Raw genomic sequence first — 24,111 nt, 5'->3', positions numbered from 1 at the left:
GCAGCAACATGTTGCATATGATGCACAGCAACTTGGCTTGAGCTTGAAGAGTCATGTAAAAGATGTACAATAAGCAGAAGAAACTCAACTCTCGGTCCGCCTCCCATTGTTGTTTTGGTGTGTTGGGGGCCACTTATTTAATACGTCACACGACCGCCGACGTGTTACGTCACGCCCTCTCTGGCTCCACACGAGGAAACTCCATTACTTGCAACTATTTTCATAATTAATTGTTTGAGGCAAAAATGCTGAACATTTCTTTGTTTCAGTTTTTCAATTTTTTTTGTTGCCTTAATCCGATGCAACAATCTAGTCAGCCAAAAGACATTTGAAGAAGTCCCCTAGTGGCTCCTCTGGTGTGATGCTCCGACAACAAGGCTGAGCAAACAGACCTAACATTTAAACAATCATTGTAAACATGCTAATACAGGAGGAGTTTCATCCTGAACGCAGTGTGGCAGAAATGAATGGGCACCAAATGGTTATTATGAACCACCTACTGAGTTGTTGGGAGGACGAATACACTAACAAACAACTCTTTGATGCAGCCCATTATTGGATTAAGTGGAAATGGATTAATTCAGCAAAGTATTCTCTAAGCTGTCTATTCAGTTTTTAATCAGTTGATTAACTGTCTAATGACTGACAGAGGCCAATCTCCCAAGTATATGTATTTTTTTCATGGTTAGCCTGTTGCCCGGGACGACCAACCATTCATCTGTCAGTCTGCCTGTCAGTGACTGTTCAACACACACAATGAACTGAGCTCAGGTTCATGGTGTTGTTGGGACCTAACCGTTAGGACTACACAATGCGGCCTACAGAAGCCTACACATGCGGCCAGGACAAAGGGACAAAGGGGATTAAAAACTACACCGCCATTTAAGTTTCACATCTCACCCAGGTGAGAGATGCGACGCCACCCAACCATCCTATTGGCTGACATCTTCAGGGAACCCCGGGGGGTCCCCTGGAGCGGCCTGAGCTTTATAAACCGAAGCCGCCCGGAGAACGCTCTCTTATTCACTCTTACTCCGACTCCTACTCTGGCGTCTCTTCCTACAACCGGCGCAACACCACGTTGCAACGGGAGGCGACCCCCTCCCGCAGCGCACCGCTGCAACAAGAGGAACCAAGCCGGTTCCTGCCGTCCAGCTACCAGACGCTGTCTGAAGTAAGCTGACTAAATCGCCAAGCCGCGATTATATCGCCGTCCGTGGAAGAAAGAAACACGGACTGTTTTCTTTATTTGAGTTTGATCAACGAGAGGAAACCCGCTCCGCTCTCGTCTGGACGAAGCCGACTCATCACGCCCCCGCTGACGCCGGGGACTCACGAACCACCGCCGTTACGGAACGCCGTCATCATCTTACGCAACGATACCAGTAAGAGGCTATCAGTCTGGGCAGAGACATAAGTGATAGTGTAGGATATGCTTGTAATTCTTGTTAATGTGTTTTAAGTTCTGATCGCGGACCGCCGAGTCCGTTGGTTCATGTGCTGCTGTATTTGAATGCTGATATCGCCGCTGGGTTGATTTCTGTAACAGTGTTTTCGACTAACCTCCGCCATATTCGCGAGCTCAGAAAGCCTCTACTATCAGTTAAAAGACCGGTCTCGCGGAATAAACGCCAGTTCATTCACGCGAGCCCGTGTGATAACGGCACGCTTTCTGTCCCTCCGAATATCGCTCGCGCATCCTCTCTCTCTTTGTTTGTGCCCCGCTAACACACACACACCGCACACACGTGTCCTAAGCCAGCTGTTCCCGGCGGGCGCTAGGGACATAGCTACATCTGGTGGCTACATACGGCTATCTCTCTCTCTCTCTCGCTACTCCGTCAGACCTCAGTGGCTCCGCCCCTGACCGCTGCGAGGAATAGCTCCACCTCTCTCTCTCTCTCGCTACCCCATCGAACCTCAGTGGCTCCGCCCCTGAACGCTGCGAGGAATAGCTCCACCTCTCTCTCTCTCTCGCTACATCTGGTGGCCGCCCATAGCCTTCTCTCCCTCTCTCTCTCTCCCTCTCTCTCGACACGCACGCACACACACACACGCACATGCACGCGCACACACACACACACACACACACATCCTTTGTTTAAGCTTAGCTTTGTGTGTTAGGTAGTTAGGTAATAAGGCTTTGTTAATTGCAGTGTTATTGATTGTGATCATTATTACTGATTTTAATCAATCTTATTATATTATAACTAGCGGTCTCTTGTGCTTGTTGTGTATATGTCACTGGATAACAGCAGGTTGTGAAGGCTAGTGCTTGAATTTCACGCCTTTTTAATTGTTCGATTGGTTTGTACTCCTATGCCAATGATCACGATGATTGGCATGTGAGTATAAAACCTTCATATTGAGACTGAATACAGTTTTAGGTTATCTTTTCCCTGATCCCAGGGTGGTGCCCCGTTTATTCATGATTATATCATGATAATATATTAAATATAATTATTAATACCGATAATCATATTGATATTAATAATTAACTGTTGATAACCAAATCTGCTCCTGCTACAACCCCAACATAAATGGTGCCCCGTGTGAGGGCTTCTTAAACCAGCTTTATCCAGAGATTTATGCACAATAACCTGAGAATTATAGTAATAATAACAATAATAGGAATTGTTGTTATTGATATCATTGTTTAGAAATTGATGTTCAAGGATCGATTTGTTTGCTCCCTGTTACTATTTGCCAAGCAAATACAGTTGAGGGTTGCATATGCATGTTGTGATTAGCCATTTATTGTTTAACAACAATACTAACAAACACAGGGTTAGGGATACTAAGACGCGTTATAACACTGTTATTACTCACCAGAGGTGCTAGAGACACCTCATTGACAGTCCACAGGCTGTAGAAGAGTACTAACATTTCCATTGTAAGTCACAGGTCGACGCAGCTCACCTGTGCACCCACCTCAGTATAACAACAAATACATTCTTTTTTCTTGCGATTGGCACCGAACAAGTAAAGCCACCGTATTCTCCCTTTACTAGAAGTAGAGCAGAGAATAGAGCCACAGAGTGCACCGACTCTGTGAACGTTGAAATTGTACCTTGCTATTTCCACCACGGGTTCTAGCTCGAGTTAAAATTTCAAAATAATTCCCTAACTGTTCCTGCCGTGCATTTCAGTTAGCGTGCCTTTGGCAAAGAATTAAGTAAGCAGCCTACAGTAAGTCTGAGTTGCTGTATAGAATCATTAGAGGGTGAAGCTGACCTCTCTAAAAGAGAACCGCCAGTCACCTTATCAGGTGATTTGCATAACCCCCCTCCTTTCTCTCCAGACACAATGGAGACCTTTTGTGAACAGTTCATCTCATCTGTGGCACAGAGCCTTCAGACAGGCTACTCTGAGTTTTTGCAGAAACTAAATCTCAGTGAGTGCCAAGAGGAGATCAACGTGTTACTGAACAGCAGATCTGATGAAGTAACATCATCCAAGGGTCCATTGTTAAAATGCTTGCTACTGACTTTCTACAAACAAACCTGTCTCTTGGTTCAGAGTAAATCTGCCCTAGAGAAAAAAGTGGTAGCACTAGAGGAGCAAAGTGCTTGTCACCTCCACGACGCTCAAGCAGCAGACATGAGAGCCATGCGTTATTTAGATGTCCTGCACACCACAGAGTCCCAGTTTTTGTCCTACAAGAACAGGTGGTCGAAGTCTAAACCAGAATGTCCTCCCTCAGCCGACTCGGCCAGTCAGTGTGATTCAGGCTTCTCCGACTCCCACTCTTTTTGTAGTGAAAATACGACTCCCCCGCCATGCAGAAGATGGGAACAGTTACCAGCGGACACAAAGTCCTTAAGACAAACTCCACCGAGAGATAGTGGTAACGGCTACGCAGCTTCCCATTGCTCCGACACAGACAGCGAAGAAACCAGCAGCGGAACTTACACAAGTTCTCCTCCAAAATCTTCCTATCTTTGGAACAAACCTGTAATTTGCGACGCGCCTCCTCAACCTAGCTTAGTCTCGCCTTCACCAGAAAGGACGCCACAGCGCTTCCGCTTTGAAGAGCTTGAGAGCATGGCTAAAGATATTCAACATTTTGATCCCGACAACTCGAACCATAATATTGACGAATATTTGAGAGAGTTAGACAGACTCCTGATTGACCTCCCCCATGCCTCCTCACGGGAGAAGCTCAGACTAGTCGGGAAGACCACAACCAGACATGTCCGCAGTTTCATAGGAACACTTGCACCCAGAACCCAGGACCGATACTCCAGACTGTGTGCAGCACTCCGGAAGGAGTATAGCCGGGACTGGAATCCCGCCGCCGCTACGATCAGTGCCCTCGCCGTCGTACATGAGGGGCAGGAATCACCCACGGAGTACTATTGGCGCTTCAGGGCCGCCTATGCTCAGGGCCGTAACTCCCCAGGAGTGGAGGAAGAGCCTGCCTTCAAGGCCCTCTTCCTGCATAACCTACACGAAAGTGTGCGCTACGATGCCACCATACACTTCAGGACACATCGACTCTCCATGCAAGAGATTCGTAATTACGCACAGATGGCTTGGGAAACCCACTTAGCGCGCAAACTTAAAAGCCAGCCCGCTAACTTCGACACATCTGCGTCCGAAACGTCTGCCGCCTTAAAGCATAGCCCTCGTAACAGCGCGAAAGGGGGTGAGCGGCCAGCACGCCCCAGGAATCAGACAAAACCAAGGAACGAGAGTAACTCCCAAACATCCGCCGCCTTAAAGCAGAGCCCTCATAACAGCGCAAAAGGGGGTGAGCGGCCAGCACGCCCCTGGAATCAGACAAACTCCCAAACTGACGAAGATAGGGATCCGTGCGACCCGATCGAGAAGCTGATAAAAACGATAGCGCTATGGCGTGACTCGACCCAACCATCACTAAACTCCCCCCAGAAGCCTGGTAAGAGACGACGTGGGGATACTGAGCATCACCGACATGCCCACCAACTGCGTCGAGATGGGCATTCACACAGAAGTAGTAGGAAGCCCTACTCCGAAATTCTGTCCCAGTCACGTGAACCAGCAGTGTACAAACATGACAACTCAGATAATGACAGCGCCTCTGACATTTCCTCTGTTTCTGGCTACATGGAGCGTTACAGCCCTGAGCCACAACATAGTAAATATGGCTAACTTAAATCTTCTCCAGGAGTAAACCAAACGACCACTAACCCCTTCTCCTTTTCCTCATTTTCCTTTTCCTCCTTCGTTCCGTTTTCATAGTTGGGGTGTGTCCTGTTTGAAACTACCTGAGTGTAATGACAATGTTGATGTTTGTGAAAATTGTGTCTTAGCAGATGTTTGATATAGGTTAGATGGTTAGAAATCTCTGCCCAGACCGTAGAAATCTCTGCCCAGACCTTGCCTCAATCTCTGCCCAGACAATGCCTCCATCAAGTTATGGACTTTAACCTGAATGACTGTTTAACCTCTTTTCCATGGAATATACAGACTGTTTGGACTCCCACATGTTTCAAGGAATAAATGGACGGTTCGGCCCTTATGTTGCTCCGAAGGTTGCGTCCCACACCTCAACCTTCAGACCAAAAGGGGGACTGTTGGGACCTAACCGTTAGGACTACACAATGCGGCCTACAGAAGCCTACACATGCGGCCAGGACAAAGGGACAAAGGGGATTAAAAACTACACCGCCATTTAAGTTTCACATCTCACCCAGGTGAGAGATGCGACGCCACCCAACCATCCTATTGGCTGACATCTTCAGGGAACCCCGGGGGGTCCCCTGGAGCGGCCTGAGCTTTATAAACCGAAGCCGCCCGGAGAACGCTCTCTTATTCACTCTTACTCCGACTCCTACTCTGGCGTCTCTTCCTACAACCGGCGCAACACCACGTTGCAACGGGAGGCGACCCCCTCCCGCAGCGCACCGCTGCAACAAGAGGAACCAAGCCGGTTCCTGCCGTCCAGCTACCAGACGCTGTCTGAAGTAAGCTGACTAAATCGCCAAGCCGCGATTATATCGCCGTCCGTGGAAGAAAGAAACACGGACTGTTTTCTTTATTTGAGTTTGATCAACGAGAGGAAACCCGCTCCGCTCTCGTCTGGACGAAGCCGACTCATCACGCCCCCGCTGACGCCGGGGACTCACGAACCACCGCCGTTACGGAACGTCGTCATCATCTTACGCAACGATACCAGTAAGAGGCTATCAGTCTGGGCAGAGACATAAGTGATAGTGTAGGATATGCTTGTAATTCTTGTTAATGTGTTTTAAGTTCTGATCGCGGACCGCCGAGTCCGTTGGTTCATGTGCTGCTGTATTTGAATGCTGATATCGCCGCTGGGTTGATTTCTGTAACAGTGTTTTCGACTAACCTCCGCCATATTCGCGAGCTCAGAAAGCCTCTACTATCAGTTAAAAGACCGGTCTCGCGGAATAAACGCCAGTTCATTCACGCGAGCCCGTGTGATAACGGCACGCTTTCTGTCCCTCCGAATATCGCTCGCGCATCCTCTCTCTCTTTGTTTGTGCCCCGCTAACACACACACACCGCACACACGTGTCCTAAGCCAGCTGTTCCCGGCGGGCGCTAGGGACATAGCTACATCTGGTGGCTACATACGGCTATCTCTCTCTCTCTCTCGCTACTCCGTCAGACCTCAGTGGCTCCGCCCCTGACCGCTGCGAGGAATAGCTCCACCTCTCTCTCTCTCTCGCTACCCCATCGAACCTCAGTGGCTCCGCCCCTGAACGCTGCGAGGAATAGCTCCACCTCTCTCTCTCTCTCGCTACATCTGGTGGCCGCCCATAGCCTTCTCTCCCTCTCTCTCTCTCCCTCTCTCTCGACACGCACGCACACACACACACGCACATGCACGCGCACACACACACACACACACACACACATCCTTTGTTTAAGCTTAGCTTTGTGTGTTAGGTAGTTAGGTAATAAGGCTTTGTTAATTGCAGTGTTATTGATTGTGATCATTATTACTGATTTTAATAAATCTTATTATATTATAACTAGCGGTCTCTTGTGCTTGTTGTGTATATGTCACTGGATAACAGCAGGTTGTGAAGGCTAGTGCTTGAATTTCACGCCTTTTTAATTGTTCGATTGGTTTGTACTCCTATGCCAATGATCACGATGATTGGCATGTGAGTATAAAACCTTCATATTGAGACTGAATACAGTTTTAGGTTATCTTTTCCCTGATCCCAGGGTGGTGCCCCGTTTATTCATGATTATATCATGATAATATATTAAATATAATTATTAATACCGATAATCATATTGATATTAATAATTAACTGTTGATAACCAAATCTGCTCCTGCTACAACCCCAACAGTGTCATGGTGTCCGTTACATCTTCTGTTGCAGTACTGTAATGGCTTTGAAGACACACACACACGCACACACACGCACACACACACACAGGCTCTACTGTGTTTCTGGACTGCAGGAGGACATGAAAGAGCGTCAAAGCGGCAGATAGTGAGTGAGAAAGGATGCAGAAAAGAAAGCTGGAGAACACTTGATTCCCAGTTGATGATGGGAGCAGTGAAGAGATCTGTGAGAAGAAACGAGAGGGGAGATGGACAAGAAAGGCAGAGCGATGGGACCCAACAAGTCGTCACTGTACGTCACCGTGTAAAACCATGTGCTCTTCATTCTTTATGTGAAACTAGACCCTTTACGTGCTGACTGAGCAGCACTCAAGGAGTCATAACACCGCCACACAGAGGCATAAGACAATCTAAAAACACACAAATTTCAATCCTAAAAACTTTCTCTTTTTTTTTTTTTAAATGTCAGATTTTCACGAGGCGGTAATAATTATATTGAGCATTGTGGAAAGCCTGCTTATTCCCCGCTGCTAGTCAGCGGGAGTTTGAGAATTAATTTGAACAAATGACTCCTGGTAATGGGAAAGTTCAGATGTAATTTTCAGAAGAGAGGGAAGGCGCTGCTGGAGACGCACCGAAGGAGGGAATGCAAAACAAGACAAGGCAAGAAGAAAGCGAGAAATATGGCGAGATGGAGTGAAGTGCTGAATCATCCGTGTGTGTCTGCAGAGGGGGAAGCAGGCAGGGTGGAGGGCTGCAGAGGGTGGGGATATAAACATCCCCAATTCAGTTGGACAAACTCTTTCATCAACCGCTTGCTTCCTCTCTTTTCTTTCCCTACACCCCCCTCTTCCTCCCTGCTTTCTGTGATGCCCCGCCCCCCTCCTCCTCTCGTCTAAAAGTAAATGATTGTCCCCTCCTCGGCCACAGCGGCGGTCTGTGATTACGTCCACCAGAAATACTCCTCTTCGCTTTGAGACAATCTGCACGTTTTGGATGACTTTCATTCATATAATTTATGACATGAAATCTTACATGAATACAACAAAAGATTTGCTCGATAAAAAAAAGGTAGAATCATGAAAGCTGCATATAACTTTGGCAACAGGAAGGAGCTTTACGTCTAGAAACATTTTCTTTCCCATACAAGGAGAAAACTTTTCTGTAAGTCAGCAGGGGAAGGTGTGTTTTCATGGTTGGGCAGCATGTATGGATGTGAGCAGCACAGAGGTGGGTGATGCTGCTCTGTGTGTGTGTGTGTGTGTGTGTGTGTGTGTGTGTGTGTGTGTGTGTGTGTGTGTGTGTGTGTGTGTGTGTGTGTCTTACTCCTACTGTGGTGTATTAAATGGATGTCGACACTGACATTAACCAGATGCTGCGATAACAATAACAGCCTGTTAAAGTACTAATGCAGCAATGCAGAAATTATTGTATTAATACAAATAGTTGTATTATTAAACAGTAATTCTAGCTCCCTGATCATCGAAACAGTCATTGATTATGCAAACAGTCAAAACCGTTTGACATCCGGGTCAGAAAAGTGAAGCCAAGGCTAAAGTGCCATGAATTTGAAATCTTTCTAATTACCAGCAGGGGGCGACTCCTCCGTTTTCAAAAAGAAGTCCAACCGTACAGAAGTCTCACTTGATTTATTATCTCAGTAAACATCGTAAACCTGGGTTTATGGTCTCAGTCTTCCTCAATGGTGGTCATTTATTAAATTATGGTCCCATTTACAGTGAAATAGACGATAAAGCAGGGTATGCTTAAGGGTGTGCTAACTTGTAATTATCTGTATCTTATGCCTGATCAGCACTTTGGTCAACTGTGGTTGATTTAAATTTGCTATACAAATAAAGTTTGACTTGACAGGTTTCTACCTCTGGTAGTTGTCAGTGTTTTCATTTACAACCTTGACCTCATGAAGGTTAATTGAAACACCTGAAAATGTCTAATTCAGGGTTATTTAGCTCTATCCTCTCGTGTCATTTCTGGTTGCAAATAAAGGCCGTTCACAAACCAATGAGTGACTATGTACGCCTCTTATAGCTCTATGGTCTAAGCTACAAAAACCATGAGTCCCCCCTCCCAGGCTGAGGCTCACAGAGATGCTTCAGAGCCAAAGAAGAACATTTTAAAAAACTGTTTTAGCCACTTTACACGTATGACACCAATTTGTGTTTCAATTTGTGTAAAGTGTGTAAAGTGGCACGTTCATTCTTTGTGTGCGTCTGGTCCCGACGGGTCAGCTTTGAGTGTGCGTGCGCTCAACACTGAGAACACACGCCGGGACCGCAAGCACCAGCTTGTATTACGTTAAATGCACCAAAAGGTTGCAGTTACAGAAAGGCAAGCAGACTATTTAACCAGGGTTAATGACACACTGCCTTTCTTGTTCTGCAACTTTGATGGCACACGAAAGCAACGGGCCCTTTGAAACAAATTGCTGCTCTCATTATGCGGCTCTCCTCTGGTTATCATTTTGAGTTATGACCTATAGTTTCCATAAGCAGACTGTGACACCTTACAGGCCTTTATCAAGCCATTGTTATGAGACGCTCTGAGAGTTTAGGGGCGTGTACTGCTTTAGGGCGTGTTTGTTACATTTGGGATCACTGCCACTTCCAAAGAGATCCGTCACAGGCAAACAACAAGTCAAACCGCCTAATGTCGTAAACAAAACATGAAGCAGCTGCTGCTGATGCTGCACCGTGTCCAGAGGTGTGAACATACAGCCCACAGAGCGTCACATGACAAAGGGTATGGACACGAAGGTTGCTCCAATGACTCCCAAAAGTGGGTTTCTGAGGTATTTCGGTGTATTTAATGTTCCATAAAAGCTTCTGCTTTTCTTCAAACCGTTGTCTGCAAGGCGTCGCATGTGACTGTGTGGCCACGTGCAGACTTGGGAAGCTGACCAGATGTAATTCAGTATAATTTAGGCCCGACTGTGATACGCTTGTTCTTTCCTTTCTTTTTTTAATTTTTTTATTTGAGCCGAACAAATAATATGGCAGCAATATTCTAGAAACTACACTGAAATCAGCCTTTTGGTGCAGGCTAACCGGCTGGTTTATGACAGGGCTGTGTATTGGCATTATACAGGGGTTATGGTGATATATTACATTTTTTAAATCAAAATTTAGAAAAACTGTCGCAGTATATAGAACATTGAATAAAACCTGTGAAATTAAATATATACATGTAATAAATGTAACATCCAACACTACAGCAGTACTTTCTGTGCAATCGGAGTCTGCCATAAACTTTTGCAGTTAAAATATTAATTCAAAATCAATAAGAGTATCACAAAGCATCATATTGCGATACTCAAGTTTATGATAATCTAGTTTATGATCATAGCGGTGCATCGTCTTGGACTGCTACAGTGTAAAGAACACAGGTGAGCGCTTCACCCCCTAAAATATCACCTGCATATGTCAATAATGGTTTTTTTTTAAATGTGTTCTTTGGGCCAAAGGTTTGTGCTTTATTTCCCTGTTGACGTTTGCTCAATTGTAAGATGGATGGATGTAGTTTGTAGACCGACTGAGGCCCTGAGAGGACACGTTGCCATGACTACACAGGAACAATCTGCTCCCGTCTTGAAGTTCAGGTAGTATTAGGTTGCCGTGTACAGACGTTTACTTTCATCACAATTTTTCTTGCAGAGCAATAACTAAGTGTGATTCGATTTCTAGTGTGCTGCCGATTTTGGGAACGGTGAAAAACAGTAATGGAGGGAGAGCTCAGTAACGTGCCAACAACAAACAGCAGACACAGCGGTCCGCCAGAATACAAATTCTCTGATACCACGATCTATCTCAACCCTGCCATTACAGTTATGAATTTAATTTCATACATTTTAATCAGTCGGCTGTAGAGGTGTAACAATGCATTCGATTAATTGATTGTCAGTCCTATAGATTCTATTAAATCGATCTGCTACAATAAATAAATAGAATGAATCGTTTTGGCTTCACCAATAATCGATATAAATGCATTTAATCGGATGAATCGTGATTCTTACTTATGATTAATGTTTTAATACGTTTAAGACACTCTCTCCCCTGCCAGCATGTAGTCTACTGAAAATGTTAAAAAATAACTGAGCAATGTTTAATTACATTTTTGTATTCAGCATAAAATATTATGCAGGACTACTTTTTTATAGAATAAATATGTTATTTTTCACCTTTCAGAAGAATACAGATAGTCTCACTTGCATTATTGCATGTTTATTTCATGGATATAGAATTTTGGTTACAAGTTACTGAATTGAATCGTGGTTTACAGAATCGTTACAAAAAAGAAATCGTTCTTGAATCGAATCGCCAACGAGTGTATCGTTAATCGAATCGAAGTGAAGCCAAAGATTCACACCCCTAGTCGGCTGACATGAGCGCCACACGGAAGCCTCCTCTGTTTGCCGTTTATGGCTGTGAGGTCCTTGTGCTGCTGCAGTGGCACACCGCTGGTTCAATCATTAGCAAAGCAGGGTGGAGCAGTAAGTTCCGACCTGTCGAGGCATCACATGCTCCGTGGCTGCCATGTTAATGGGCAGCAGCAGAAGGAAGAGGAGGAGCAGAATGTATTATTTGAATTAAACAGTCCACATATGGTGTTACAAATATAAAAGTCTCAGAGTGACGACCAACATGACGTAAGGCTCCGGAGTATTAGAACATGCAGACGAAGAAGGCGTGAAACAACGCATTTCAAACCGACCCCGGCTATGGCGCTAGCTGGTTTTAGCTATTCTTAGCCCGTCTTGATGGAGTCTGACACAATCACATGTGCTCCACCCCCACCACGCTGAAAGCACACAGATAAATCAAAAGTACCTTTTAAGGCAGAAATGCACAGAGACATAGAAAGGGGCACGAGGCCTGCTGGCCCGAGAGCTCGGGATATTCTGTTACTTCCCTCATGGAGTTGGTTTCTAAAGCTGTGGGTTAGGGCCCAAAGTGGGTCATGTTCACAGGTCTGCTTCTGGTGGGTTTTATACCAAGGAATAAAAGGAAATATAGATGGAAAAGAGAAGGTGGGAGAGACAGAGAGAGCGCATTACCATATGGAGGGTAGGCCAGAAACTGAAGAGTTTAACATCATCACACAATGATCCTGAGTCAGGGAAAGAAGGTTGAAAACGCAGTCTCAAAGTTTCCAGCTGACTCGTTCTAAAACAAGAACCCTGTAAAAGGGTCTTTATGTACACGACGGCTACAGTCATCATACTATGCTTAAAGACTAAATGTCAGTATCACCACCACTTATTGATCTATGTAGAAGACATGGGAATAAAGAAATAGCATTGATCTAGTAGCATTTAGGGGGGAGCAATAATTCAATATATGTCTTTCAATGGAATCACATCATGATGAAATAATACATCCAGATGTTACATAACTTGATAATAACAGGCGCAACTCAAATGTCAAACTGCACAGAAGCTCTACAGCTTAATTAAATCAAACAGTCTAAGGACTTTTCATTTGTCAAGTATCTAATTCACAAAAGAGTTTACAAAATCACGTGGTTATTTCATATCGACCATTTATTCATTGAATCATGTGAAATGGCCATATGTCAACCCCAGTTGTCTTTAGACTTTAATGGCACCACAACAAAGAAAAGAGCTTACAATCTGTTTCAGTGTGTGCTGCTCGGCTACAAACCGTTTGCTGGCAGTATTCTTGACTGGAAGGCTGACGGGTACAGCGGAGTTTGGAGTAACAAGGAATGTCCCACCATAAATCATTGTACATGAACTTGTATAATTACGAGTAGCACAGGCTGTAAAGTCCTGAGGCTGCAAGACTGGCATTTTAAACCTTGGCTGATAGGAAGCCCATGTTTATGTTAAAATAGAGGGTTTATGTTAAAACAGACGCATCATGTTAGATGTATAAATGCATGGTCTATTTTTACAAACCGCCTTCTAAGGTTTCTGTCACCAGAGGAATATGCCATACAGTGGGAGACTGTTTTTAGCACAGACTAACTAGCTGTGCCGTCGCAGTCTTTTTTTCTAAGTGATGTGATTTTCAGGCTTTTTTCCTTCAGAATTAAAAACCACTGGGACAAATGACTTCTATTCATGGTGCCTTCACGCTGCCTTTTTACTGCTTATTTGAGCCATCAATGTCAGACACAGCAACTTCACTTGAAAGGATAGTTGGAAAAAAAAAATGTTCCGTCTCCCCAAATTGTGCAAAAAAGCTGGTATATAAACACAGGGCATTGTGAGACACAAACACAAGTACTAAAACTGCTGACGTGTCCCTGAGAGGAGAGCCCACGGGAAAGGCCTGCAAAATGGGAGAACATGTGGTCCAAGACACACACACACACACACACACACACACACACACACACACACACACACACACACACACACACACACACACACACACACACACACACACACACACACACACACACACACACACACACACACACACACACACACTGTGTCATGACTCCTTACATACCAGCCTATTTAAGCCTCTAACACGCTGTAAATACAGGAGCCTGCACATAAACTGGTCACTAGTTTGAAACCATTTCCTCAGTCGCGCTGCTTCTTCCTCATTTTAAACTGAAAGAAGTCAGCACAGCCGAGTCAGCACCTCTGGTTCCCGAGGCACATTTCAACATATTGTAAACGGACACTTTACAAGCTTTTCTCAACTAGTAGTGACCAATTACACACTTTACTGTGGAATGTGGACCTTTTCCCGTTTTGTTATGGGTGTTCGTGGTTAGCAGTGTACCTGAGAGCGTGTGTGATAATGAGGTTGGGGGGGGGCCACAAGCAGCTGCTCTTTCTTATGTAACAAATGGACTACAACACTGCCTGTGTTGTGTGTGACAATTCATTATCCACTGAATAAAAGCAGAAATACGACACAAATTAAACCAAGATGATAAAATGAGGAAACGCCTGAAAGATTAAGTGCACCACTAATAGCTGTTTGGTGCATTTTTGTCTTCCTGGGCGACATTTTTACTGAGTAAAGCTGAAACAAACAATTACTGAATGGCTGTGATGTGATACAGGGTGAGACATGAACAGTTCCCACAAGAAAAACTAAATCTATTAACCCACCACTTTGGCAGATGTCCAGACATTATTTGGACATTTCTTCCATTTAGAAAACCGGTTACTTTGCTTCTGTTAACGCTGTTCTGCATGCAACACATCAGACAACAGACTCAATTATCCATCCTCTCTTCAATGCTGACTGCTTCGTTATTTGGGGGAAATGCAATCATTGGACAATGTTGACCAATGACCATGTCTTAAATTAATTAGACAATTATATTTATTCAGTTCATCACTAGATTTTACTTTTCAAAAAGTAAGCGGTGCAATTCTACACGTATTTAACATGATACTGCAACAAAAACACATTCTTTTGAGGAAAACAAATCAAAGCACCTCGTTCCGAGGTTGAGGCGGATGCACGATGTCAGGATCAGGACTCCGTGACCCAAATGTGACAGATCGACACACATCTACTATGAATGTTTCAGGATGAGGATGGAGTGGGAGGCCGGGACGCCTGTCTGCGTGCCATTCAATCCGCTCTGTGTTGCGTTGGTTTTGTAAGTCGGCAGCAACAAACAGCTGCCAGCAGCGGAGATGAGACATTCAGACACAGATTTTATATCCTTAAAAAAACAGGTTCAACTAAAATATCCTCCAGAGAACCGATACGTATTACAGACTGCATGTCTTCTGTCTTCTGACACAACCATCTTTACTCTTATTTTCAACAAGACACATTTCAAATCTGAGTGTTCTGGTATAAGGTCAGTAGTCCAATACCCAATATAACATTTAAATCAAAATGTGAATCCTAATAAAGGTGATATGCAAGTGCAGCTACATCAGAAGAGAAACAGCAAAAAGTTTGCATTTGAAGAGATCCGTATTCCTGCATTTTCTGATCATTTATTCTCCAAAAACATGCACATCCTTTTCATAATTTCAGTCACACGCACACAAAAGCAGTGGCTGGAAATGCATGCGATTACAGCCCTTGCCATTTATTTAGTGATTTGAATGCCCTTGCCACAAAGAGCGTACAGGCAAAACATGGTGGCCACCTGCGCTCCCTATCAGGCCTATTTGAATAGTTTAGCCTGATAACAGGAACACAGATTACCACTGACCCGACCGTTCGCTTCACTGTGAAGTTCTGAAGACGTCAATATTGTGAAGCAGCTACAACAGTTTGCCTCTCGGTGACAAATTGAACCGCTCCGTTTTCTCTTGATGTCTGTTTAAAAAAAAAAAACAGACCTCGCCTCGACGCTTGTCCCACGAACAATGAATATCCTCGTCCCTTTCAACTTTTCCATGAATGCTCGTCGTCTTGCCAAGTAAGAAAATCCCCATGAAGAGAAGATAATAGTCTCGAGCAGAGTCACAGATGCAACATGCTGCTGTGTTTAACCACGGGGAGACGATCAAAGACAAAGCAGGGTGGATCCCAAAAAAGGTAGACATGCAGAATAGATTAAGTGCATAGAGAGTTTACATGGCACTGATCAGGATGTGGTGAATTGAGTTGGATATTAGATATAAGCTGCTCTTTTAAACACCTCCCTTTGCAGTGTCATTAACTACAGTTTTGCTTTCTTTCTTGGCAACGTCTCAGCCTTACTGGTATCTGCACAGCTGTCTGTCTGTTCACGCCGAGCCAGTCGTTGGGTTTCAAGGTCGATGGATCAGGACTAACACCTTCTGAGTGGCGGAAATAACAAGACTTTTTAAGTGTTTCCAGCCGACTTGTATTAAACAAGAACCCAGTAAAAAGGCTCTTCAGTGTGTACTTGATGGCTACACGTGATACGGTGCTCAAAGACTGAAGACAGAGAGCCACGTTTCCTCAGCAGAAAGGGAGTCGGTGCCACCTGAGGATCCACATAGAAGACAAGGAAATAAAGGAAAAGCAGTGTTCTCATACTGCTCTCCAGAGACAATTAGCCCTAGTATTATGAAATACAATCATGGGGGGAAAGCAAGCTCTGGCAGTCATTTCCTTCTCCAAAGCTGTGCCTAGTTAGAGTTGCTAAGCTTTGACTGGACCTTCTCTCTTCGGGGGTAAGGGGTACAGCGAAATGGTAATTCTCCACCCATCAACTCGGAAAAATGTGGTGAAGCCAGATGAAACGGTAACAGATCCCTCCTCCCACGTGTACTGCCGACTGTCCCTTGAGCAAGGCACCGCGCCCACACACAGGTGGAGCCGTTCCAACAGAACAACGCCGTGTCTCTCCTGGGACTCCCAGCTACGATGTTGTGCAACACTAATGAGACTGATTCTTCGGTCCAAAAGGAGTTTTTGTTTCACGACACACTCAAAAAAATGAATCCTTTATAAACAACAGTGACGCATCTCCTTCTTTGGTGTCTCTATTCACACTCGGAAATCTGTTGAGCATCTGTCAGAAGCAATCATCACACACACACACTTTATGGAACTGCATGTAGTTAGTTTGTAATAATGGATCTGCTCGCTGACTGAAATTACACCATATTCTGGCATTATAAACATTGAACTGCTGAGGCCTCAAGTGGTTTTAAAGCAGGATCTTGTTTGGCCAGATGATTGCACTGCAGTAACACAACAGCAGGAACTCTGTAATCAGTATTACGACTAAAGCAGAATGTGTGTGTGCATATAAGCGTGCATAAACAGAAAAGACGGTAAAGATTATAGATAAACTGCTGTGTGTGAGAGAGAGCGAAAGCGAGAGCTGACGTCTCCCGTTTTGAGTAGCCAGCATCCATCTTGCATACTACCTCCCACTAAATAAAAGGCCAAAAACAAAACAATAATGATGCACCATCATCAGTGTATTAGATGTTTTATAAAACCTCAGATCTCAATGAGAGACAGATGTATTGATAAAGCCGTAGTGAGAGACACACGCACGGACAAGCTGAACGCCTGGAGCTCTGGACCGGCGTGTGCCCTTCTGCGGGTCGCTGGAAGAAAAGCACTGAACTCACTTGTGAATCCCCCGCCCCCAACTCAACAACTAAATCCAAAGCCTTACTTCCAAACCAAAACTTCTACTGCTGTGATCCACCTCTGGCTGAGAGCTGCACATCAACAGTGGACAGTGTTTGCGTGAGACAGTCTGGCATGACTGTGTTTACCACATGTGTATGTGATTTCTTCTTGCACAGTCAGTCATTTCTGCCTGCCTCTATTCTTTGTCAACGTGACTACAGTTTATAGTGCTTCAGATACATTTCTATACAAGCATATGTAAAACTGTACACGCCACACACCTTTACTTCTTTGATAAATCCAAGTACCCTCAGCAGATTTGCTCAAACAGCTGATAACTTCTTCTAAAGTCTGCATTTGTTGGTTTTTCCCGTGGTTCGGTGACACCCTCCACTAGCTACGAGCTACCCTCGGATGCCGCTGATTAGCAGGAAAGTGTGGCTCAACGGTGGGATGTTGGACTCTGAAAAGCTGGGCAGGAAAAGCCCTCTGAGGTCTGTCGGACAAGGAGGACTTTAATGGGGCATCCTGGTGAGCCAGCAGGCTCATGTTTGCAATATTATCCTCCCGTGTACAACAAAGCAGAATCAGACACATGTTTGTACCGAGTCCAGCTGGCGTCTCCCAAGGTTTCCTGTCATTCTGCAAACGGCTTATTGTGTATGGAAGAAGGGAAAATAAGATGAAACTTTATTTTCGATGCATAAAAAACTACACATGGCAGGAATATATGCATATACTGTAATAATGCTTTACAGCTTTGTTACAGTATACAGTAAATGCTGGTTATGTATGAAAACAAAGGCATTTACTGGCAATTACTGGTAAGTAATTAAGCCTGACAATATATTTCTACACAAGTTACAACATAAACAATTTAACTCATCTAAAGTTCCTCAGTTTCAGACAATGAGGTGGCACATTGGTGATGGGTAAAACGCTGAAGTCATGTGATTCCGGCCGCCAGCCGTTAAACCTGAGAAATGCTCGTCATGGAACACACTAACAAAAGACAGACTTTTCCAGTGACGAAGCTCTGAAATTACGATCACAGATAAGAGGAACATTGTGTCCAAATGGTTTGCTCAAGACTTCTGAGACACATGGTGGCATTTCAGTGGGGGTTTTTTTTTTGTTGTTTTTTTGCCAGACCCAAAAAAACAAAGCTTGGAAGTGATTTGTCAGAAATTGCTACATTTGTTTTGCACAGTACTGTGGTTACACATACAGGCCCTGATACTGTGATCAAACACTGTGTTTAAACTGGCACATGACCTCTAACCAGAGGGACGTTCTTCCAAATAGGACCTTTTGAACTGATTAGAGTAGAAATGCTGTTTCGGTGGTCACTGGTGAATCGCACGTTTAACGAAGCTCTCAAGAAGGAGCATTTATACATATCATTTCAAGAAATAGTCAAACATTCTTCTCAAATATGTAGATTTACTGTTTTATAACATAGTATTTTGAATATATTCAGACTTCGAAAGGTCATTACAGGTCATTACAGTTACATCCAACCAGCCAGGATCCACATCATATCACCAACTCCAGAGAAAGGACACTCCATGCTTATCATGGAGTGTCATTCACACACACACACACACCTACCTATCACCCTAATGGAAAAGTAAGAGGGTTGCTCTGGTTGACTGGAGCAAAGCAAACATACGAGAGAAAGATAGGAGAAGACAAAAGACAGGTGGAACACACACATGGTGTTCACATACATAAACCTAGAAGAGCAGTTGAGGCAGTGTACTGTGCACACAACCACCCACACACAGCATAGATACACACACACACACACACACACACACACACACACACACACACACACAGCATAGCAATGTTTGTACAATTGAATCATGTCCTCTTCTACACCTGGAGGATATTTAACTTACATATCATGCATGACATACTGTTGCGTGTACAGGCTGGTATATCATGAATGGAATTCATGCTTCCACATAGACACGGCCAGTCCTACCAGTGACTACTATCACTACCAGTAATGTTTACAGTGTGCTGTAATATTACCATAATGGCCTACTAGTTTAGGAAGTTGCTATAAACCACCTACCAGCATCATGCAATGACTTACATAGTTTATTAGCTACAACTACAAATAAAGCAGTCCGGCAATGAATCCTATGAAGGTTACAATTGTAGTTTTAACTGTTTTAGAGAGATGCTGATTCAATTTGATGGTCATTTTGGAGCATGTAGTTGACGCTGCTGTTTGAACTGTTTCAATGATTCTGCCGGGTAATTTTTTTCTGGTTCATTGTTTGGTCCAACATCAGAAAGTGGTGTCTTCAAGTCTTTTTTTTTGACCGACAGTCCTAAACTTAATTCCAGCTTACTATATTTAATAAAAATTAGACACTTGAGAAGACTGAAACATCAAATGTTTGCCATATATATATATATATATATATATATATATATATATATATATTAAAAGATCACATTTTTGTGTCAATCAGCTCTAATGAAGCCTATTCCTATATGGGGCAGCTAAACATCAGAAACGTAACTTTGTATCTCCTGGACAAAAAAAACTGAACATCTTCATAAAAAAAAAAGGAAATCCTTCTACACCGTTGTACCCACAATTCTGAAATATGAAGGCATCACACAGCTGAGCCATCAGCATGCAGACAACCTGAACACAGCAGGGTAAACTGGATCCCACCCGGACAGCCTGGTGTCTCAGTCATTTAACGTTCATCTGCACACTTCCTGATCTCTGCTCATTTCTGGGAGCAGCAGCTTGTGCTGACGTGCTCTACGGGCTCTCACCCCCCCGCACCCCCCACCACCCCCCACCGCCCCCGGCCTGTGAGTCAGGCCAGCAGCCTTATATTAATAACAATCACCGTGCACGCTTTCGCCGTTGTTCGGCCACCACGTTAAGCCGCCACCGCCACCGTAAAGTGGGTGACACTTCTGGGTGGACGTGCTCCTCCGCTGCCACTTCCCCGGGGATGGCAGTCGCCGGCGCGGCGGGAGGTGCGTGCACGCCGCCCGGCCAAGCCGGCCAGCCAGCCCCCCGCCACCCCGCTGCCCTTGTCTACACGCATCTCCACCAAATCAATGCCTGCACACTGATACTCGCAGGGCCTCTCTGTCACATTCCTCGCAGCATCGGCCGCGGACAGAAAGGAGACACAACAGCGCCAGAATCACACCGATGCATCGTCGCTTTGTCCGGGAAAGAAAACACCCGAGACGAGGCGAAAAAAGAGCGTACGAGAACCGGGGAATCCTACCTTTCGGCTCAGCGCTGTCCCCGAGTAGAAGTAGTAGGCTATCCCCAACACCCAGAGCACCGCGAAACACAACAATATCCTCGATTTCCTCCGCATGGCTGCCTCGTTTTCTCTCCTCGCCCGCCCGTCTGCGCTTCTGGCTCGGTCTGGTCTGCTCGGGCTGTTAGCGGCTCGTCCCGGTCGGCTGTGTCCGTGCGGGGCGCTTCGCCGTGCGGCTTCGGCAGGCTTCGTCAGTCGGTCGGAGGGAGCGAAGGGAGCAGGAAGCAACCAGCCAACATCAGCGGGGTTAGAGGGCAAAGGCTATCCGACTCTAATCCAATCAAACGCCGGCTCAGGCAGCCCTGGAGGAGGGCTGGTGCTGGCAGCGAGTCGAGCCGTGCGGTTCCGTGCTAGTCTAGCAGAGGGGGTGGGGACAGTCCCCGCAGGAGAGGGTTGTTGTAAAAAATCTCAGTGAAGTGGTGAGAGAGATCTGGGATCATCGTGATACTGTGCCACTGTGTCTGCTGTAGCTGCGCCGGGGAGACGCCAGGGGCGCCAGAGACACTTTAACCCGGGGACGCAAAGTAGTTCTATTTATCTTCTGTTGTGTTTCTTCTTCTGAGCCAGTCTGCAAATGTGGAGTCAACATGGAAGGCTCGGGGAGAGTTTCAGCTTCTCGGCTTCCTCCCTTCATTGCACCTTTGCTCTGTCCATCCTTCGTTCTTTCCTTCCTTCCTTCCCCCTTCCATTCCTTCCTCCCTTCGTTACTTCCTTCCTCTGCTCTATCCTCCCTTGCTCTGTTCTATCCTTCTGTCTTTTCACCCTGCCCCCATTCCTTCCTTCCTTCCTTCCTTCCTTCCTTCCTTCCTTCCTTCCTTCCTTCCTTCCTTCCTCCCTCCTGTCCTTTACTGTTCTATCCTTCCTTCCCCCTTCCATTCCTTCCTTCCTTCGTTTCTTCCTTATTTCCTTCGTTCCTCCGTTCCTTCCTTATTTCCTTCGTTACTTCCTTCCTCTGCTCTATCCTTCCTTGCTGTTCCATCCTTCATAATTTCTTCCTTCGTCCACTGTCTTTTCACCCTGCCCCCATTCATTCCTTCCTTCCTTCCTTCCTTCCTTCCTTCCTTCCTTCCTTCCTTCCTTCCTTCCTTCCTCCCTCCTGTCCTTTACTGTTCTATCCTTCCTTCCCCCTTCCATTCCTTCCTTCCTTCGTTTCTTCCTTATTTCCTTCGTTCCTCCGTTCCTTCCTTCCTTCCTTATTTCCCCGTCCCTTCATTCCTCCCTTCATTACTTCCTTCCTCTGCTCTATCCTCCCTTGCTCTGTTCTATCCTTCTGTCTTTTCACCCTGCCCCCATTCCTTCCTTCCTTCCTCCCTCCTGTCCTTTACTGTTCTATCCTTCCTTCCCCCTTCCATTCCTTCCTTCCTTCGTTTCTTCCTTATTTCCTTCGTTCCTCCGTTCCTTCCTTATTTCCTTCGTCCCTTCATTCCTCCCTTCGTTACTTCCTTCCTCTGCTCTATCCTTCCTTGCTCTGTTCCATCCTTCATCATTTCTTCCTTCGTCCACTTCCATTTCTTTCTTCTTCCTCTGTTCCATCCTTCTGTCTTTTCACCCTGCCCCCATTTCTTCCTTCCTTCCTTCCTTCCTCCCTTCCTTTCTGTGTTTTCTTCCTTCCTTCCTTCCTTCCTTCCTCCCTCCTGTCCTTTACTGTTCTATCCTTCCTCGCACCCTTTGGTCCCTGCATCCTTCGTTCCTCTCTTTGTCCCCTGTTCTGTTGTTCCACCCTTCTCAATTTTGTTTTCTCCAGTTCTCAACCATTACCAAAGCAACCTGAACGACAGGGAAATTACCAGTTCTGTTGATCAGTTGGATTTTCTTTAAGCTCCTAAAGGTTGTTTCAAACCTCATGTTGTTTTTTTTATACATACTAAATCGTAATAAACGTTTTGTGCTTTGAGTACATTTTACTGTGCTTTTGTGCTTTTACTGACTGCAGGACTTTTACTTGTAATTGAGCATTTCTACAGTGTGATAGTTACTTTTGCTTAAGTAAATTATTCAAATGAATCTTCAAGTAGAAGAAGAAAACAATATTTAAGAAGCAGTAATAGGCCTTGGTAAAATGCAGTAACTTTTAGATACCATGAAAAAGAAGCATGGGTCTTTCATCTTTCAATATTCTGTGGTATTTTTTTGTAACAAGTCAAGCTGTCATTGTTGAGCCACTTGATACTGATGTGGTCTGCAACACTCGGATCAGCTCTCTCAGACTCAGCTCAGCTGGAACACCGTTGACTAAACCTAAAGGTCTCGTTCATGTTCCGCCTGGTTCAATCCGCCTCTGACATTTTGCACTTTAATGGTGACAAATGTGTGGTTTTTTTTAAGGCAGAGCAAAGCGGCCCCCAGGTAGGTAAAAAAAAAAAAATCCCATCAATACACACTTTGTGCTGTGCCTCCAAAGAGTGTCCCAGTAGTATTAAACACACACGTATTCATTGCTGCTCCCACTACGGTGGTCCGGAGAGAGACTCGGTGTGTTTATGTTACCCACAGTAGTGTTACAGCATGGATGGATGGAAGTCAAACCAAAGTTAGAGAGGCGGAGGAGTAAGCAGCGAAACACGTGAAAATGGAGCAAGCAGGCGTAAAAGAGGTTATTTTCCTTTTTGCCCGTAGCCTCCCTAATAATAATACATTTTATTTCAGGTCGCCTTACAGTTTAAAACAGGCAAGTACGATTACTATATGTATTAAGGGAATACTTGTATGTGTCCACATGAACATGTGGATGCTTGTAAAATGTTTCTTTTCTTAGCAAAACATGATGTTACAGTTAGTTACCAAACTAGCAATACACCACTTATATCTGCATACCGGTATTTTTTAATTATTCAAGTGCCTTTTCTACTTATTGATGTGTTTTGATTTGTGTCTTTGTGTTGTAACTGAAAAAAAGACAATAAAAACATTTGTCAAAAAAACAGGCAAGTACAGAGAGGGAGGAGCCAGATAAATGGAGGGCTTTGAAGGTGAGGAGGAGGATCTTAAAACGGATACGGTGTTGGAAGGCAGCCAGTGGAGTTGTTTGAGGATGGGTTCAGAAGATGGGGTTCTGGTGATAATGTGGGCAGTACTAGTCCTACATTAGTGTTGGGAGGCCCTGGGATTTCCCCTGAAGAAGTCAGTCAAACTCTTCCGGAAACAAGTCCATCTCTTGGCTGTGAGCTTGTTGGCCATCCTATCATAAAGAGTTGTCTAATTAACTTGCTTGCATTTCATCATCATCATCTTTCGTGGTATAATGTGTAAACTAGTCATCATCAAACTGCAGGCAGCTTTTAGATGACAACTTAAATCTTGTACATTTTAATTTCAGTCACTGAAGTGCAAAAGAGACCTTATTCCTCCTCCACATTTCAGCAGGAAGAAACTGTTTTCCCCGTCTGCTCGAATACTCAAGTAAAACAATAAAGATGGATGAACCTGCAACGTCCCCGGGTCAAATCCTGCTTTG

The 24,111-nt window shown here is 44.8% G+C and overlaps 1 protein-coding gene across 2 annotated transcripts in view; it reads right to left on the bottom strand.

The window, feature by feature from the left end:
• Window positions 1-21,019, bottom strand: part of galnt2 (UDP-N-acetyl-alpha-D-galactosamine:polypeptide N-acetylgalactosaminyltransferase 2) — a 51,322-nt gene extending 30,303 nt beyond the window's left edge. The window contains exon 1 of one of the 2 annotated variants that reach the window (XM_084017243.1): window positions 20,619-21,019. In XM_084017243.1, the coding sequence (XP_083873369.1) occupies window positions 20,619-20,714 (96 nt within the window). In that variant the 5' untranslated portion in view covers window positions 20,715-21,019. The remainder of the gene's footprint in view (window positions 1-20,618) is intronic. The other variant, XM_084017244.1, reaches the window with a different exon arrangement.
• Window positions 21,020-24,111: the final 3,092 nt, after the last annotated feature.

The sequence above is a fragment of the Eutrigla gurnardus genome, assembly GCF_963514095.1.
Source record: "Eutrigla gurnardus genome assembly, chromosome: 1".
Lineage (NCBI taxonomy): Eukaryota > Metazoa > Chordata > Actinopteri > Perciformes > Triglidae > Eutrigla > Eutrigla gurnardus.
This window is presented reverse-complemented; position numbering and strand designations above follow the sequence as displayed.